An 18,779-nucleotide genomic window follows, 5' to 3' on the forward strand; every position below is an offset into this window, starting at 1 on the left:
CATAATGCACCTTTCAATGGGGCTATATCAAACACAGCTTATGATGACGGCGGGTGATGTTTGGACTCCAAACCCGAGGCGCTCTTACCCCCTTTTCACCGCAGGTGCCGCACAGACAGCCGAACAAGCCGTTGATCATCTGGATGAGGCACAGCACCATCTCGATCCCGCTGGCCGCCAGGATCAGGGAGAAGAGGATGACGTTGAACTCCACCACGCCTTTTGGTTGCACGCACTCCTTCCAGAGCTCCTTGTTGAAGAGGTAGCTCTCGTTGCTGGAGGAGCAGAGCGGGGACAGGGGAACACAGAGGGGGTCAGCTGACTTGGGCTGCCCTCGCCCCGCGGACTCGCCACGACCCCGCGGACTCCTCCCCCGCACGGAGGCACCGCCGTTGCTTTCGGCGTCATCGTTGCGTTTCGTTCGCGGAAAAGAAAAGAAGAACAAGCGGCCCGGGCCCCCAAGACAGAATGAGGGTTTCCTAAAAGCACCAGCCCGGATTGGATGAGATGGCTAAGGGTCCATTTGTTTGGTGCTGTTGTTCGGGATGGCTTTACGGTGCCTTATGCCATTTTATTAGATAGATCAGAGAGACAGAGTGAGGGGAAAAATGGAGCAGTTTCGGTTCTTACTTGAATTCCCCGTCTGCTGATTTGAAGGGGGTGCCCCAGACCAACAGGCCCTTCTCTGTGTACTCACACAAGGGGCCATTCACCAGGCCCAACGTGGCCGTCACAAAGCTGTAGAGGGAGCCGATGACCCCCAGGGTGGCGAACGCAATGGACAGGAACATCTGGACGCAAGGACAGACAAGCAGGGGGAGACGGGGGTTAGCATCCAACAGTTCTGTGCAATAAAAATATTCATCAATGGTCAGTCATTCCACAGGGGACTGGTATTTTGAAGTAGAAATGAATATGTTTTCTCAATAGAATCTGACCATCCTTCCCCGCTCAGCAGTCTACCACTGAGCCACAGGAGAAAAGCTTGACCCACAATATGCAGATCCCCTGCCCAACAATCCCAGCCACTGTACTGCATCAAAACCTGTTGCACATCTCCACCTTGCCCTGCTCTGTGGTCCTCGTTCTCTAATATTCACTGATGACTAAGGGCTCGTGAAAATGAGACATGAATCCTGACTGAATAAGTTTTAACATTAAGGAAAATCAAGGCTCATTTTTAAAACTCAAATGTTTCTTTTTTCACTGATGACTAAACACTGCAATCTAACGAGTTAACATACACTGGGGTGACGTTATTATTTAGTCAAAGTCTTACTAACCTGCAAATTCAACAGCTTTGTAGCTGTGTCTGGTGGAGCTTTACTGTGCATAATGGCCTGCTAACATTCTGAGACCCGCATCTCTGTCCCTGTGTATTCGTTTGCCCTATTAAGGCATTGACAGTGGTACAACCCCGATGCCCTAACCACCACACCCCCGTCTCAGAACCCCAGGTGGTCTCACCCCACAGCGGTTGCCACAGCAACCCCGTTTCCCAGTGGCATGAATGTGAATGGCAGGAATCAGCACCTGTGTCAAAGAAGAGAGAGGTAGTGGTCAGTCGTGGTCCATAACAAACGACACACACTGGGGGCCCCGCACACAGCAAAGAGACCACTCATTGAAGTGTTGATAAAGACAAAAGTGTTAATAGTGTTACTTAAATCTTCACAACACGCACCATGGATACATACAGAGAGACAGGACGAGATCTGAACAGACCGATATAAAAGGAGAAAGAGGTCTCACTTGGAAAACAGATTATAATCTCAATACTGTGACATTAAACTTCAGTTTGATGATAACGCAGCTTAGGCAAATGTACAACTTCAGTCTGTGTTTCATGACACATTCCGTGTGTCTTCATATCCAGGACTCTGAGCTCTCAGTAATTCCATTCTTTCACCTACTGTACCTTTCAACTGAACTTTGCCATCTGCCATCTAGCTACTGAATCCTACAAAACCAATCAGATACTGCATGTTAGCAGTAACCGCAGGGCATCTTCATGAGAAACTGCCTAAGCCCCTTATAGGGAGTGGAATTGAATTGGAAATACTCTAAGCATACTCTATTACTGTCATACCACTTTAAACAACTAAGGCTGCAATCAAACCCAGGACTCTGGAGCTGTGAGACAGCTGTCCTGTCCTCCACATCACTCATCATTACCAACATTTAACTAGATCTGTTCACTTTAAACCTTTATCTGAATAGAGAGTTCCAGTGTTACTGAGGGTGGGGTGAATCATTAAACAGAGCCTCCAACTTTTATTTATCTCTCACAAAGGGCCCTATCACACACTGGTACTGCTTATCAGAGCTTCACTGTGGCATATTGCCAGCTCGGAAATTCCCGTACAGACTCCTTCGCCTTCTCCCCAGATTGTGAGCAGTAACTGAGCACTTCCCTGTCTTTGGCGAGCTGGTCGGTATGTCTGTTGTATGTTCTGTGAAGCAAAAACAGATGACACTACCCATTTCAACAAAAATCACGTGTGAATACGATCCCCTGTCCTCAGTAATGACAGCAGCGGTTATCTTTACAAAGAAGCGTCTTCTCTTAACGTCTGGTCAAGCAGAACAAGCTGAGACCACCTGGAAGGGGGTTTAAAACGCCTGTGAACGCCTTTGCACGGAGGATTGTAGAAGCCTGCAACTAGCAGCCCAGCCTTGTGGAAAAAGCCAATTCCCTGGCAATGTGATTCACCAGTTACTTAACTGCTAACTGCTAAATGGGCTGGACGCCCATGATCTTCTGTCATAGCCTCTTCTTGATCTATAAGGTACAAAATACTGCATTGAAGAACCTGGCTTCAGGAGAGAGGGATACATGTGGTTTTGTCTGAAGATGCACGGCTCACTCACCATGATGCCCCCGCCAATCAGCCCACCCATGTATTTGACTTCGTTGGTGATCAGACTTTCGTTTTCGTGGTCTTTGCCCTGCACATATTCAATCGACCAGCCAGGGAAGAAGAGGATGATGTTGCAGATGAGGCAGATGGCGGCCAGGGGGTACAGGGTGCCCCCGATGCACTTGGCGCACTTGCCCGTACACATGGCGAGCGAGGAGACCTCCCGCGTACAGCCCGCGGCAAAAAAACCCCACCGGAACGGGGCGCTGTCACTCGAACAGTTCGGAGGCGCAAGGCAGCGGGGTGTTGGGGTGGAGTGCTGGAGGAGTGTCGGCGTCGCGCAGGTTGGGACCCCAGATAGTTCGGCCCCTCTCTCGGGCCCCGCTGCGGTGGAGAATGTCAGAAAGTGCGGCGCCCCTGCCGTCCCAGATGCAGCTCGCTCTCCTGCTGCCAGTGAGGCAGGGAGTGATGTGCAGCAGGTTAAATATCCAGAGGAGGCGGGGGCGGGGGATAATGACAATCGTTAACTTTACCCAGACTGCCTTCCTCCACTCCTCCGCCTACGTTCCCGGTTTCCAGGGAGCGTCCGGGAGGAATGAACTCTATCCCTGTGTTTAACTGTGGGACTGCCTAGTTATTTTATGGCAGGAAGTGAAGCTTGTTTAGGGCGAGAGACAGGGTGGAGAGATGGCGAATTTCCTAGTTGGAGACATTATGCATCCAGGACACAGAACCGTCTCTCTCCCTGAAACGGGGCTGGCCTGTCAGCACTGTTTGATCGTGAAGGCAAATCCATTTTGCTCTTCTGGCCAGTGGCCTCTTCCCAACTGGACCAGCACCGTCTGTACTGGCTTGGGCACTGTGGAGCTGGCCACACGCGAATAAAGCAGGGGTCCGAGTCAGATTCCCAGGGGCCTCTGTTTCTTCCTGCTCCTGAGGACGCGGCAGCTGCCAGAACTGAAAGTGTGGCAAAAGGGGTTCTTACAGAGAAAATGATCGTTTCGTTTTTTCTGCATATTGTGATATTCCGGACAGCTCCGACCTGTGTTGTACTTCTGTAATTTACGTACTAATACTACAAGCTAATAATATAATTTATTTACAAGGTGCCTTCCCAAACCCAAGAAGGCTGTACATGGCGATAACGAAAAAAAAAGTACAATGAAAGTAAAAAAAATAAACAAGAGCACACAGGTTTATATCGATGGAATGTAGGGCAGTCAGGCCCTGGTAAAAACAAAAAGTACGTTTTGAGTTCGGATTTGAAGACGGTCACTTCATGTTTCTCTCGTAGAGTCTGAGGAAGGGGATCCCATAACAGTGGATCAGCGACAGAAAAGACACGGTCACCAAAAGCCTGAAATTTAGTCCCGGTACAGTGGGTAAAGACCAGCCTGAACTGACTGGAGCCTGTGAGAGGGGATGTAAACTCAAAGAGCTGTATGATGGCCAGCAGCCATATCACCCTGTAACTCACAACTGGCAGCCCACTGGAGCTCAGCGGGTGTGAGGCTGGTCAGCACCTGGATGGGAGACCTCCTGGGAAAAACTAAGGTTGCTGCTGGAAGAGGTGTTAGTGGAGCCAGCAGGGAGTGCTCACCCTGCGGTCTATGTGGGTCCTAATGCCCCAGTATAGTGACGGGGACACTATACTGTAAACAGGCGCCGTCCTTTGGATGAGATGTAAAACCGAGGTCCTGACTCTCTGTGGTCATTAAAAATCCCAGGGTGCTTCTCGAAAAGAGTAGGGTGTAACCCTGGTGTCCTGGCCAAATTTCCAATTGGCCCAATCATGGCCTCCTAATAATCCCCCTCTTTGAATTGGCTACATTACTCTGCTCTCCTCCCCACTGATCGCTGATGTGTGGTGAGCGTTCTGGTGCACTATGGCTGCCGTTGCATCATCCAGGTAGATGCTGCATATTGGTGGTGTCAGAGGGGAGTCCCCATTACCTGTAAAGCGCTTTGAGTGGAGTGTTCAGAAAAAGCGCTATTTAAGTGTAAGCTATTATTATTATGATGGGACCAGATTATTTAGAGCCTTAAAAATTAGGGCGGCGCGGTGGCACTATGGCTAAGGATCTGCGCCTGTGGCTGGAAGATTGCTGGTTCTAATCCTATAGATGGTAGAGAAATCCTTTTCTGTTGGCCCCTTAGCAAGGCCCTTAACCCCACCTGCTCCAGGGGTGCTGTATAAATGGGTAACCCTGTGCTCTGACCCCCAGCTTCTCTCCCTGTCTGTGTGTCTCGAGAGAGCAAGCTGAGGTATGTGAAGACAAATTCCTAATACAAGAAATTGTATACGGCTAATAAAGAGATCTTAGTTATTTACTAACTGGACACCTGATAGGTATCCAATGTAGAGACTTAAGTGCAGGAGTGATCTTACACTGCCAGGGTCTGGTCTGGTCTGAGTTAGTAACCTAGCAGCAGAGTTCTGGAAATACTGGATAAGTGGCGGCTAAGCGAGCAAATGAATAAGAAAATATGAATTAGTAATAACTGAAGATGTAACCATTTGGAAAAACCCATCTGGGTTATCGTTTACCTTTGGACAACTTCAGCTCTGACACTTAGGGGTCTGGCTTGAACACCTGCTTTATCAGCATGTTTAATAAGGATCCTTGAAAGCTTAATGTTAATGCCATAAATTTGTCAGGAGAGTTTTCATAAGGGTAATCTTAAAAATAGCTTAATTGTTCTGCTCCTTGGTCACATGTTATGTATCCTATCTCTACGCAAAGGACTATCTACATATGTGCGTTTATCAATGCATCACATAATGAGAGTCCCAGAATAGCCACTTTTTATGGTTCATGGGCTCAGAAATCAACTGTTACCATATCAGTGTTCTTGACAACGTCAGAGACCTGTACTATGGACCTGCTCTGACCTTCACAGGACGGAAACAAGCAGTAAATCTCTTGAATAATATTAACAACAAGCCTATAAACAACAGTAATGGTTTCTATACCGGCTAGTATAAAGACTCAGAAGTCTCTCTAGGGCTTGTATACAGTTAATGCGTTGTTGCTGTCCCTGCAGGTCTTGCATGCAGTGTCAGAGGTCTCCATGGGATTTATATACAGTACAACTACAACTTGAGGCTGAAATGTTAAACACAAACACAGGTTTGTTTCCAGCCACACTGGCCTCTAATTCTCCCTCCAGCTGAGCTCTGATTGTCAACACTGAAGCAAGTGCTTACTAAAATGGCACAAGGGAGGAATCTATGCCTGACCCTCTGCTTTTAGAAGTGGTGAGACTGCCTGTGGCCCCAGCAGGACAATGGCTTTCAGTAGCTCAGGTGTGCTGTGCTCGCAGGGGAATACTCCAGTGGCCTGACCTTCTAAAGCATTCACTTCTAAACCTTTAAACTAGCTTTTTTTAGCCAGGAATCAAAAAGAAAGGTCATTTCCTCCATTTGTCAACAAACCCCCTGTCCAGTCCCATGGTGAACGGACAGACACTGCCCCTCCTTGCTCGCCTTAAGGCCAGTGACCCCAGGGAGCTGACAATCATACAGCAGCTTAAAAATAAACCAGCAACCCATGGGCCAAGGGCTGTGTCTCCCCCGATCGATTTTGTGACACTGTTATCGCCTTTCCTCCACTGAGACACATTATGACTACTGAGATAATTATTCTAGCAGCGTGACTAATCATCATTCTACTGTGCTTACATCAACGAACAAGGGGCACTGTTCCATTAACAGCTTCCTAAAACCCCCATCCCCATAGTCTCAAACATGCTCATCAATGAAAAGTCAATGAACAAACATGAAAACAAAACACACTACACATTCCAGTTTCAATATCCCAGGAGAAACCTTTAACATCACCCTGTCCTACAGCTAATGACAACACCAGTTTCTGCTGGAGTGTGTACCCAGTGCACCTTCCTCCTACGCTGTGTTTAACCATGGGGTGGTTTTGTCTTTCTGTCCAGCAGTGTCTTTGTGTCTCAGCGTGAACCAGCACTGGATTCTGACCTTGAATACACTGTTGTAGAGCGATTTCACCTCTCTGATAGTTTGCAGCTTGAGAAAGGGAAAATATCAACCACGTATAAGACAGAAATGATAAGATCACTTTATTAGCCATATACAATATCTTAGCATTAGGAATTCGTGTTGAGGTGTTTCATTTCTAATCTTTCGGTTCGTTCCATTTGTGCTCCCCAAGGAGAGAAGAGATGGAAGAAGAAGAAAAAAGGCACAAAAAAGGGAAAATACAGGAGATGCAGATTTAAAATCCAGTCCTCCTCCCCACAATCCTGAATGACGTGAGAGCTGCTCTGTCAGGCTGTACCAGGCACTGTGCGCTAATAAAACACACCCAGTCTGATAACACAGCAGCAGAGAGACCAGAACAGAACTGCTCTCACCTGTCACACAGTATCTAAAGCAGACCTGTGTCCCTCTGTCACACAGTACCTATAGCAGACCTGTGTCCCTCTGTCACACAGTACCTATAGCAGACCTGTGCCCCTCTGTCACACAGTACCTATAGCAGACCTGTGTCCTTCTGTCACACAGTACCTATAGCAGACCTGTGTCCCTCTGTCACACAGTACCTATAGCAGACCTGTGTCCCTCTGTCACACAGTACCTATAGCAGACCTGTGTCTCACTGTCACACAGTACCTATAGCAGACCTGCGTCCTTCTGTCACACAGTACCTATAGCAGACCTGTGCCCCTCTGTCACACAGTACCTATAGCAGACCTGTGTCTCACTGTCACACAGTACCTATAGCAGACCTGTGTCCCTGTGTCACACAGTACCTATAGCAGACCTGTGTCCCTGTGTTACACAGTACCTATAGCAGACCTGTGTCTCACTGTCACACAGTACCTATAGCAGACCTGTGTCCCTCTATTACACAGTACCTATAGCAGACCTGCGTCCCTCTGTCACACAGTACCTATAGCAGACCTGTGTCCCTCTGTCACACAGTACCTATAGCAGACCTGTGTCCTTCTGTCACACAGTACCTATAGCAGACCTGTGTCCCTGTGTCACACAGTACCTATAGCAGACCTGTGTCCCTCTGTCACACAGTACCTATAGCAGACCTGTGTCCCTCTGTCACACAGTACCTATAGCAGACCTGTGTCACACAGTACCTATAGCAGACCTGTGTCCCTGTGTCACACAGTACCTATAGCAGACCTGTGTCCCTCTGTCACACAGTACCTATAGCAGACCTGTGTCCCTCTGTCACACAGTACCTATAGCAGACCTGTGTCTCACTGTCACACAGTACCTATAGCAGACCTGTGTCCCTGTGTCACACAGTACCTATAGCAGACCTGTGTCCCTGTGTTACACAGTACCTATAGCAGACCTGTGTCCCTCTGTCACACAGTACCTATAGCAGACCTGTGTCCCTGTGTCACACAGTACCTATAGCAGACCTGTGTCTCACTGTCACACAGTACCTATAGCAGACCTGTGTCCCTCTATTACACAGTACCTATAGCAGACCTGTGTCCCTCTGTCACACAGTACCTATAGCAGACCTGTGTCCCTGTCACACAGTACCTATAGCAGACCTGTGTCCTTCTGTCACACAGTACCTATAGCAGACCTGTGTCCCTGTGTCACACAGTACCTATAGCAGACCTGTGTCCCTCTGTCACACAGTACCTATAGCAGACCTGTGTCCCTCTGTCACACAGTACCTATAGCAGACCTGTGTCCCTCTGTCACACAGTACCTATAGCAGACCTGTGTCCCTGTGTCACACAGTACCTATAGCAGACCTGTGTCCCTCTGTCACACAGTACCTATAGCAGACCTGTGTCCCTGTGTCACACAGTACCTATAGCAGACCTGTGTCCCTGTGTTACACAGTACCTATAGCAGACCTGTGTCCCACTGTCACACAGTACCTATAGCAGACCTGTGTCCCTCTGTCACACAGTACCTATAGCAGACCTGTGTCCCTGTGTCACACAGTACCTATAGCAGACCTGTGTCCCTGTGTTACACAGTACCTATAGCAGACCTGTGTCCCACTGTCACACAGTACCTATAGCAGACCTGTGTCCCTCTGTCACACAGTACATATAGCAGACCTGTGTCCCTCTGTCACACAGTACCTATAGCAGACCTGTGTCCCTCTATCACACAGTACATATAGCAGACCTGTGTCCTTCTGTCACACAGTACCTATAGCAGACCTGTGTCCCTCTGACACACAGTATCTATAGCAGACCTGTGTCCCTGTGTCACACAGTACCTATAGCAGACCTGTGTCTCACTGTCACACAGTACCTATAGCAGACCTGTGTCCCTCTGTCACACAGTACCTATAGCAGACCTGTGTCCTTCTGTCACACAGTACCTATAGCAGACCTGTGTCCCTGTGTCACACAGTACCTATAGCAGACCTGTGTCCCTCTGTCACACAGTACCTATAGCAGACCTGTGTCCCTGTGTCACACAGTACCTATAGCAGACCTGTGTCCCTGTGTCACACAGTACCTATAGCAGACCTGTGTCACACAGTACCTATAGCAGACCTGTGTCCCTGTGTCACACAGTACCTATAGCAGACCTGTGTCTCACTGTCACACAGTACCTATAGCAGACCTGTGTCCCTGTGTCACACAGTACCTATAGCAGACCTGTGTCTCACTGTTACACAGTACCTATAGCAGACCTGTGTACCTGTGTTACACAGTACCCATAGCAGACCTGTGTCCAGCTATTACACAATGCTTATATACACGTGTGCTCACCTGTCGCACAGCACCTATAACCTCACCATTCTGCTGCACAGTGCCTGTAACACACCTCCATAGTTTGAGTCAGCTATGGAGATAGAACATGTGGCTACTCCAGCCTCTCCTAACTGATCCCAAATACAGCCATTCCTCAGCCCACCACCTGCTGTACAGCCCAGCACTGCTGCTGTCACTGTTCCTTTCAAACTCCCGAGAGATTATTTCTTGGAAGAAGAGAATGGCACTCCTCTTTTTAGTTTCAGTACACTTGTCTGCCTGTTGTACAACAGACTGTATAAACAGGCATGGTTTCAATTTTAATTGGAAAAAAAATTCAAAATCAGCACTGCTGCTATTCTTCCACAGATTTATTAGTGACCTGCTTGTGCAGTTTCAGATATTATATCTGTTAAATTAAAAGGTGTGGAAAAGGTCTGTTGTGTAACACTTGTATTGTAAACTGAATAACAGGTAACATTACTCATTGGCATTTCCAGCATGGTCTTACAAATTCAAATTCAGCAATACGTCACCTTTCTGTTCAGCACAAAGTGCGCCATTTCTAGCCCAGAATGACCCGGCCACAACCCGAACAGAACTCTGTCACCTCTCCAGCACCTGGAGGGCTTTTCCACGCTGATACATTCCATCAAGCCTTTCTCCTCAGGCTACATATGAGTGACTCCGGTTTCATGTTCTTTCTGAAAGTCTCTACACTTCAAAGCATCATGGGAATGAGCCACACTGTTTTCTTAGATAGCGGCCCACGCCGAGACAAAACCTTCAAGGGCTAAGGCTTCTACCAGCAGCTGAACCTGAGCTGTTAGTTTGTCTGACAGGAAGAATAACTAGATCAGTGTGCTTGACGTTATATTTACAGTAGTTCAGGTGGGCAGCTGCGTCAGCATGCGTAGGCTGCAAAGGAAAAAGTAATAGGTTTATTCCATGCTGGAAAAAAGAAGAAAGAGAACACGTTTCGGCCTTGGAGACTTCTTCAGGACACCTTCTTCTTGACACCCGAAGAAGGCTCCACGGCCGAAACGTTGTGTTTTCTTTCTTCTTTTTTTCAGCCTGGAATAAACCTATTGCTTGTTATATTTACAGGCCATGTTAATCGTCTGGGATTGAGATACCAATGAGATGACAATCAGCCCGCGGTGTCACGCGGCTCCCGTGTGATTCGGGTGCGAAGTGTCCTCCGAGTCCAGTTCATCCAAACAGCGCTGGGGTTCTCGGTACACCCTGAAGGGGGCGCCGTGGCCCGGGATGATGACATCGGCAACTTCCAGCACCTCCCGCCGGCTGCGCTCCTGCAGTTCCGGGTTCTCGCTCACCTCCCGCCACCCGTCCTCGCCCGCGTGGCGCTCGAACAGGTCCCCCGCCACCAGCACCACACCCAGGGAGGTTCCCCGAACTAGCACACTGACATCGCTGCCCGTGTGGCCGGGTGTGGGCACTATCGCCACCTGGTGGTTAAAGAGGGGAATGGCTCAATTGCCTATTGAGAGAGAAAACAGCAATTCAACAAACTGGGTTCTGTCTGCCCACTCCATCCCAGGCTCATCTGATTTCTCAATCAATTAGGCTGAAGTGACCGATCTGCTGAGCTCTCAATTCCTGGGAAGAGGGATGAGTTAGAAACTAGCCCTAAACTTCAGCAGCTCCAGAATTAAGAATGCTGATTTAGGAGTGCCTGACGCAGTCATTCCCACCTCACTAACTGGTCACCTGTTAAAACAGCTGTTTGCTGGAAAAAAAAGCACTGCAAAAGCAGACGTAATTCTGAAACTACAGACTAGGTGATAAATGTTTTATACAAGAAAAACAGTTCAATCGGGGGATTCAATCAGTCCAAGCTATAAAGATAACGTTGTGTTTCCTTTCTTCTCTTTTCAGCATAAAATAAACCTATTACTTGTTTCTTTGCAGCCTACGCATGCTGATGCAGCTCCCCACCTGAGCTACTTCAAGCTATAAAGAGCCCAGCTGTATCATAACTGAGCAGAGCCCGAGTACTTATTGAAGACTTTTTCTGAAGTACTGCAGGATGTCAGAACCGATCGGGTGGAGAGTGAAATCACGCAGCAGGTTAAAAAACAGGCTGGGCTCACATGCTCGTCGATGGCGTGTGGCCGCCTCTGCGCCAGCTCCGTGCAGAGATACCGGTCCCCCTGGCATACGTCAAAGCCCACGACCAGCGTGGCGCCGGGGAAGAGGCTCAGGTTCCCCACGTGGTCCGAGTGCCCGTGGGTACACACCACCCAGCCCACGTCGCCTGGGCAGAGCCCCCGCTCGGCCAGCCGCCCCAGCAGCAGATCCCGGTCCCAGGGGCCCCCAGTGTCCACCAGGACCACTGTGGGCCCGGAGAGGAGGGTGATGGTGCCGTCCGCTCGCGTAGAACCGTCGGGCTGGGGGTGGCAGTAGCCCTCTTTCAGAACCGCCACCGAGTACGGCGTTCCAGGGATCTCGGGCCCACCCAGAGGCTCGGTTCTGATGGAGAGCGGAGTAGTCTGGGCCGGGTCCATCTTCGCTGTTGCCCACCCCTGACCAGCTGTGTTTGAACCCCTTATCTTTCTCTCTGGAATCGCCTGGTCAGCCCCCACCTCCTGCAGAAGGACAGGGTGAAAATAACAAGGACCTGACTCCCCCTGGGAAACACCCAAGACCTCGATCCCTTCAATGTCTTCCAAAGAGGCTGTCAAGAGACTCGTCTCCCCTGACAGCCACACAATCATGACACTCGCTGGCGCCACCTGCTGGACACAGGCAGTGTGCAGCTTACGACGGACTGCTGCCACCACGGATGTGTTGCACAAAACAAATGTTTTTAAACATCGCCCTCCATCTCGTTCATCCCCCCTGAAAAGGACCGCCTCATTCCCGACTTCTCTCAGCCTGGTGTGCTTTCAGGTCGTGTCACAGTGTGGCAACCAGAATTCATATTAGAGCTGAAGGCAAAATAACTACACTTAGAAAATTCCAAATGGTAAAATAGGAATAAAAACTAAGGTTATTTCTAAGTAGATGAGGATAGTTCAGCAGTGCCGTCCGCGTACACGCTCATTTGTTTCCGTATTAAAAAACAGTGAAAACGATGTCCTGGCAGTTTATCTGGGATCTAATGGAAACCCTGTATTCTCTTCGCACTCCAAAATATTGACACGGGGGCTCGGGTGGATAAAATACCCGGGGTTTAGCGATTGCACGTGTTCGCCGTTGCATTGATTTAACCGGACAGATCTGAAATGGCAGTCATTTGTCATTTTCGCAGAGCTGCTGAGGGGTGCTACAGTCTTTTATATTTTTTAAGAAATAACGATTAACCACCTCGCCCAAAGGGAACACTCACAGCGACCTAAGACGATACGATGCGACTCGAGTTTCAAACCTGCGCTTCTGGTTTCTACGGCGAAGCAGGAGAGACAATTTCCCTTCCGGCGGAAACGCGATTCTTCAGGTCCCCAGTCGCGCGAGGCATGGTGGGATACGGAGAGATCCGTACACTCTTTTGCCTCATCTTCACAATGTAACACTTATTCCTCTCAGTTTAAGCACTCCTGTAACAAAAGATCTCAATTTATCACGTCATTCCTATTCTAATACTGAGAGTCCTCCTTCCCCGGCACTTTCATGTAGTTTTCACAGACAATACTGCCTTACTATGCTGGCCAGACCAGGATATTTCATGGCTGAACACGATTGAGGGTGTAGGTGGCTATGAGCGAGTGCGCTGAGAAACTGGACACCCAGCCAATCTTTGTGAGGATTCATGAATATAATCATTAGAAAGATTGGTCATTCTCATTCATTTCAAGCTCGAGTCGCGTACATTGCCAGTCCACTGGTACTAGCTGTGTTTCCTGCCCACACCAACCTGGGGACTGGGCAGTGTTCACACTGGAGCACCGCTCAGTGAAACAAAATACAGTGAAAGGGAAGACAATAAAGTGCAAAGATGGGAACAACTAGGATTCAAGTCTTTATTTAAGAATGGATGAGAATACAAAAGTCATACAAAAAAGAGCATTTACCTTAAAAACACTGAAAAACAAATACAAGACAAGAGTCAGCTTTTGTTTTATTTAAAGGCTGATTAATAAAAAGGGGGGGTATCTTGAAAACTGTGACCCCAGGCAGCTCTCAGAGTGAACACGACCTGCAATGTTAGGTCCTAACTGTTCAGATCCACGGGCCCACAGAGCAACAGGCAGGAAAAAAGCACCACAGCAGAGACCCACTCACCTGCAGGGGCACAGTCTATACATTTTCAGCCTTCTAAACTCCACACTTCCTAACTGAGGTAATGACAGCCTTACTTGGACCTGTTGAATGCCTTTCTCCAGTCCTTCTGGGTCTGGAGATCTGTTAAAACCTGCAGGACTGAAGGTCTCCAGGGCAGGAGCTGTGTACCCGTGTCTTACAGTGACAGGCCTGTACTGTGATGTAGAATGCAGTGCAGCGCTGCAGTTTTGTTTGAGGTTTTCTGTGACTCTGCTGGATCTTACACAGTTATACTACATAGTTTTACTGGTCTCTGCTGTTCTGCTTCAAATTGAACTGTACAATACTGTATTATAGCACTTTTATACTGTATCACTGCATTCTGTTGTAAATCACTAGGCTCCACTGCAAGAAAAAAACTATATTGGATCAGATGGTAGATGTAGCATACTGTATTCTACTGAACTCAGCTGTACTGTAGCACATACATAATATAGTAATATTGTGTACAAAAACGAAAGGTTAGGTATTTAACTCCACTAAACCAGACTGAACTGTTATGATATACAGCAGAACTATACTGATCAACTCTGAGACTGTACCAAAACAGAATATAAAATTGTAATCAAACACACTGTGCAACAGATCACTGTACTGAGCAATATGGTGCTGTTCTATACAGCCTTACAGGAGCTCATCATAGCCAATACCTCACACAGGTAGCCTGTGCCCCCTGCTGCACTAGAATGGATATTATCATTAGAGTTTAGTCAGCAATGCAACACTTTTTAAAATTCTACGTTTAGCACATGATTACACTTTCTGAAAAAAAAGAACTGGCACCCGCATTCAATGACCAGGGGTGAGCAGAGTTTTGACTGCACCGGAGTACCTACAGTGGAGCCAAAACCAGGTTTCATACTCACAGCACTGAAAGAGAGAATCCAAAACCCATCACACTACTGTTTTGGAACTTTTGCTTTTCAAGACATTCAGTCAAAATGAGAAGAAGTGTAACAATAAAAAAACAGGCTTACTAAAAACTGTAACAGGTGGTTGCAGACAAAGGTAGCGGCAACTCTCTCCTTCAAGATCTCACAGCGATCACGGGGACTGTGGTTGGCTCTGGCTCACTCAAGTCTAAACTGCAAGTCTAAAATGAGCAGCTTAGTTCATTCAGGACAGGATTAAACCCCACCTAAAAAAAAGGAGAGCAATCAAAAATCACCTCCTCATATTTGTAGCGTTGGGTGACACAGCAGCCAGTGAGTGATTGATGCTGTCGTGTAGCTGTAGTGTTAAATGACACACTTATCCAGTCTCTGATGTGGCAGTGTAGCCAGTCCTTGCGTTTGGCAGCAGAGCTTATATTGGGGATAGAGTCCATCCATCTGGCTATAATAACATTCCTGAGAATATGTATGGCCCATAGCATCTCAGAGCTCCCCTGCATCCCGTGAGGTGTGTGCTGCCCCTGACTCACTGCCCCCCTCACTCTCCTTTTCTGTATTCTCTTGCCCTCTCCCGCCTGCGCTTGCGGTCTTCTTATCCGGAGTTCCCTTCTTCCCCACGTCGCCTTTCCACATCTCCTTCAGGCAGCCTGCCGGAGAGGGGAGAGGGGTCACATGTCAATGCGTGGCAGTGGCCTGGAGTTCCTCTGGGCGAGAGTCTGCCGTGGCGCGTGCATGCTGCAGTGTCTGTAAGAGACAGTGTGCGCTCTCACCCATGTCAGAGCCCTTGAGGACGCGTTTCTCACACAGGAAGGTCTCCAGTCGCTGGTCCTGATGGTGGAAATACCAGTCCTCCACGACATCTTCATACTGCTCCAGCATCGTCTCGCACTGCAACACAACACCAGTCCACACACAGTGACACAGTCCTGTACAACACCCTCATACTGCTCCAGCAACACAACACCAGTCCACACACAGTGACACAGTCCTGTACAACACCCTCATTCTGCCCCAGCAACACAACACCAGTCCACACGCAGTGACACAGTCCTGTACAACACCCTCATACTGCCCCAGCAACACAACACCAGTCCACACGCAGTGACACAGTCCTGTACAACACCCTCATACTGCTCCAGCAACACAACACCAGTCCACACACATTGACACAGTCCTGTACAACACCCTCATACTGCCCCAGCAACACAACACCAGTCCACACACATTGACACAGTCCTGTACAACACCCTCATACTGCCCCAGCAACACAACACCAGTCCACACGCAGTGACACAGTCCTGTACAACACCCTCATACTGCTCCAGCAACACAACACCAGTCCACACACAGTGACACAGTCCTGTACAACACCCTCATACTGCTCCAGCAACACAACACCAGTCCACACGCAGTGACACAGTCCTGTACAACACCCTCATTCTGCCCCAGCAACACAACACCAGTCCACACGCAGTGACACAGTCCTGTACAACACCCTCATACTGCCCCAGCAACACAACACCAGTCCACACGCAGTGACACAGTCCTGTACAACACCCTCATACTGCTCCAGCAACACAACACCAGTCCACACACATTGACACAGTCCTGTACAACACCCTCATACTGCCCCAGCAACACAACACCAGTCCACACACAGTGACACAGTGCTGTACAACACCTTCACACTGCCCCAGCAACACAACACCAGTACACACACAGTGACACAATGCTGTACCATCATCATCATAACCCACTGCAACGTTGACACACAAAGGAACTGCAGCACAATATAATAAAGGAACACCCTTCAACACCATGCAATACATACCACAACCACACAAGATGACTACAAACAAAGACAACGCAGTGATGCGGCCCACAGCGCCCACTGTAGGTACCTGCTTCTTCATGTCCGACACCTCCACTGAAGGCTCGTCCCACAGCTCATAGGGGAGGCCCAGCTCCACCTTCACACCCTTATTCACCAGGTTCTTCAGAGTCATCATGGTCTCACTGGTGCCCTGAGACAGGAGCGGAAAGTGAGACCAAGAGAGGGGAGGGCAGGACCTTCAGCGTTTATTAACCAGACACTGACTGACCTTGGCATAGCGCAGGCTGCCCGGCCTCTCGGCATGGACGTTGTACTCCAGGATGCCCTGGCAGATGTTGTCGATGGCCTCCGCCAGGCGCGTCTCTCTGGGAACACGTACACACACAGCACACGGGCACAGCAAATGTGTCCATCAGGAAAGGGGTTCGGGCTCAATCGCCATCACCTCCGCCCCCCCCCCAGCCTTCGCCCTGTCAGCACCGTACTCACGAGGTGTTGTATTTGATCTTGCGTTTGCGTTTCCCTGTGTCCAGCACCTCGCCGAGCTCCAGCACCTCCTTCGACCGGCTTGTCTTATCCAGGGAGGCCTGAAGCTCCACTGTCAGGAACTTACAGACTGTGGGTCATAAACACACAGAGACACAGCAGTGCTGACACACTGGCCAGAACTACAGAGTCACAGACACAGCAGTACTGACACACTGGCCAGAACTAGAGTCACAGACACAGCAGTGCTGACACACTGGCCAGAACTACAGAGACACAGACGCAGCAGTGCTGACACACTGGCCAGAACTACAGAGACACAGACGCAGCAGTACTGACACACTGGCCAGAACTACAGAGACACAGACGCAGCAGTGCTGACACACTGGCCAGAACTACAGACACACAGACACATCAACACTGACACACTGGCCAGAACTACAGAGACACAGACGCAGCAGTGCTGACACACTGGCCAGAACTACAGAGTCACAGACACAGCAGTGCTGACACACTGGCCAGAACTACAGAGACACAGACACATCAACACTGACACACTGTCCAGAACTACAGAGCCACAGACACATCAACACTGACACACTGGCCAGAACTACAGAGCCACAGACGCAGCAGTACTGACACACTGGCCAGAACTACAGAGACACAGACACATCAACACTGACACACTGGCCAGAACTACAGAGACACAGACACAGCAGTGCTGACACACTGGCCAGAACTACAGAGACACAGACACATCAACACTGACACACTGGCCAGAACTACAGAGCCACAGACGCAGCAGTACTGACACACTGGCCAGAACTACAGAGACACAGACACATCAACACTGACACACTGGCCAGAACTACAGAGACACAGACACAGCAGTGCTGACACACTGGCCAGAACTACAGAGACACAGACACATCAACACTGACACACTTGCCAGAACTACAGAGTCACAGACGCAGCAGTACTGACACATTGGCCAGAATTACAGAGACACGGAAATCCCTGTTGAAAAGCAGTTTGGGTGATTTAAAAGGTTTAGATAGGTTTAGATTTACTACCAACCTTACACCTTTCTGTATAAAGTAAAGCTTGTTACAGTGCGTTACACTTTTCAAAGCTGTACTCTTCCCTAGCATTAAAGTAAATGGACGCACAGTACTGTATTGCGATATTATTTGCCAGTATTTTAATGGAGGGGCTGTCTATCCCCGTCTTTCAACTGAATTAAAGACAGAGAGACAGCAAAGCTCTCTGTGCCTTACTCACCTTCGCATTTATTAGGCAAGCGCTCATCCTCCTCCCCAGCGGAAAAACTAGGAAAAAACAGCACAGCGAGCAATATAATTTTCATTATTTAAACAGCTTCTTCTAAAAAAATAAAACTACGGTTCTACTGTGAGGGATACAGCCACATCGACATATCAATATATCTAACCGCACAGTGAGGGCACAGAGCATGCGCACTTTAGCATGTGTGGGTACGGGATTGGCAATGAGTCTGCGCATTGAGACTTTGTTTGCAGAGTACAGGTCCTGGAAGCTTAAAGAGCTTAAAGAGGTATACGATTAGAAATTAAAGGACAAACCAAAACAAAGATTTTGTAGTCATAGATGTATTTCTAATGGACGAATATATATCACATTCATATAATATCTATGATTATTTGAGTCTTTCTA

The 18,779-nt window shown here is 48.6% G+C and overlaps 3 protein-coding genes across 28 annotated transcripts in view; all 3 read right to left on the reverse strand.

Annotated features, from left to right (window-relative positions):
• The window catches only part of tm4sf21b (transmembrane 4 L six family member 21b), a 4,056-nt gene extending 719 nt beyond the window's left edge, over window positions 1-3,337 (reverse strand). The window contains exons 1-4 of the mRNA XM_088628006.1: window positions 2,872-3,337; window positions 1,468-1,533; window positions 631-791; window positions 89-275 (exon numbers count right to left, since the gene is read on the reverse strand). Coding sequence (XP_088484132.1) covers window positions 89-275; window positions 631-791; window positions 1,468-1,533; window positions 2,872-3,066 — 609 coding nt within the window. The 5' untranslated portion in view covers window positions 3,067-3,337. The remainder of the gene's footprint in view (window positions 1-88; window positions 276-630; window positions 792-1,467; window positions 1,534-2,871) is intronic.
• Window positions 3,338-6,929: 3,592 nt separating this feature from the next.
• On the reverse strand, window positions 6,930-13,143 carry mblac1 (metallo-beta-lactamase domain containing 1). Of its 26 annotated transcripts, none has more exons than XR_015935770.1 (5): window positions 12,943-13,143; window positions 11,705-12,199; window positions 9,414-11,059; window positions 9,107-9,141; window positions 6,930-8,303 (listed from the first exon to the last, which is right to left on the reverse strand). XR_015935770.1 is itself a non-coding variant. In XM_088628001.1 (3 exons), exons 2-3 carry the CDS (start codon window positions 12,116-12,118, stop codon window positions 10,754-10,756), a joined length of 720 nt encoding a protein of 239 aa, XP_088484127.1. In that variant the 5' UTR covers window positions 12,119-12,199; window positions 12,943-13,143; the 3' UTR covers window positions 6,930-10,753. The 26 variants fall into 26 exon arrangements, 2 of the variants coding, with proteins under 2 accessions (XP_088484127.1, XP_088484129.1); XR_015935769.1 differs by having other exon boundaries at window positions 6,930-8,791; XR_015935763.1 differs by having other exon boundaries at window positions 6,930-8,896.
• A 416-nt stretch (window positions 13,144-13,559) lies between these two features.
• On the reverse strand, window positions 13,560-18,559 carry cnpy4 (canopy FGF signaling regulator 4). Its single transcript, XM_088628004.1, has 6 exons — window positions 18,369-18,559; window positions 17,091-17,217; window positions 16,870-16,966; window positions 16,669-16,791; window positions 15,538-15,655; window positions 13,560-15,414 (listed from the first exon to the last, which is right to left on the reverse strand). Exons 1-6 carry the CDS (start codon window positions 18,451-18,453, stop codon window positions 15,251-15,253), a joined length of 714 nt encoding a protein of 237 aa, XP_088484130.1. The 5' UTR covers window positions 18,454-18,559; the 3' UTR covers window positions 13,560-15,250.
• Window positions 18,560-18,779: the final 220 nt, after the last annotated feature.

Source organism: Lepisosteus platostomus, chromosome 4 (assembly GCF_059453375.1).
Source record: "Lepisosteus platostomus isolate fLepPlt1 chromosome 4, fLepPlt1.hap1, whole genome shotgun sequence".
Classification (NCBI taxonomy): Eukaryota; Metazoa; Chordata; class Actinopteri; order Semionotiformes; family Lepisosteidae; genus Lepisosteus; species Lepisosteus platostomus.

Excerpts from the sequence above, each read along its gene's own strand:
- mblac1 (XM_088628001.1), bottom strand. The coding sequence starts at position 12,118 with ATGGACCCGGCCCAGACTACTCCGCTCTCCATCAGAACCGAGCCTCTG. Across the intron at positions 11,060-11,704 it reads CACACGCCATCGACGAGCAT|GTGGCGATAGTGCCCACACC; the intron begins GTGAGCCCAGCC and ends TTTAACCACCAG.
- cnpy4 (XM_088628004.1), bottom strand. The coding sequence starts at position 18,453 with ATGAAAATTATATTGCTCGCTGTGCTGTTTTTTCCTAGTTTTTCCGCT. Across the intron at positions 16,967-17,090 it reads AAGATCAAATACAACACCTC|AGAGACGCGCCTGGCGGAGG; the intron begins GTGAGTACGGTG and ends ACGTGTTCCCAG. Across the intron at positions 16,792-16,869 it reads GCAGCCTGCGCTATGCCAAG|GGCACCAGTGAGACCATGAT; the intron begins GTCAGTCAGTGT and ends CTCCTGTCTCAG.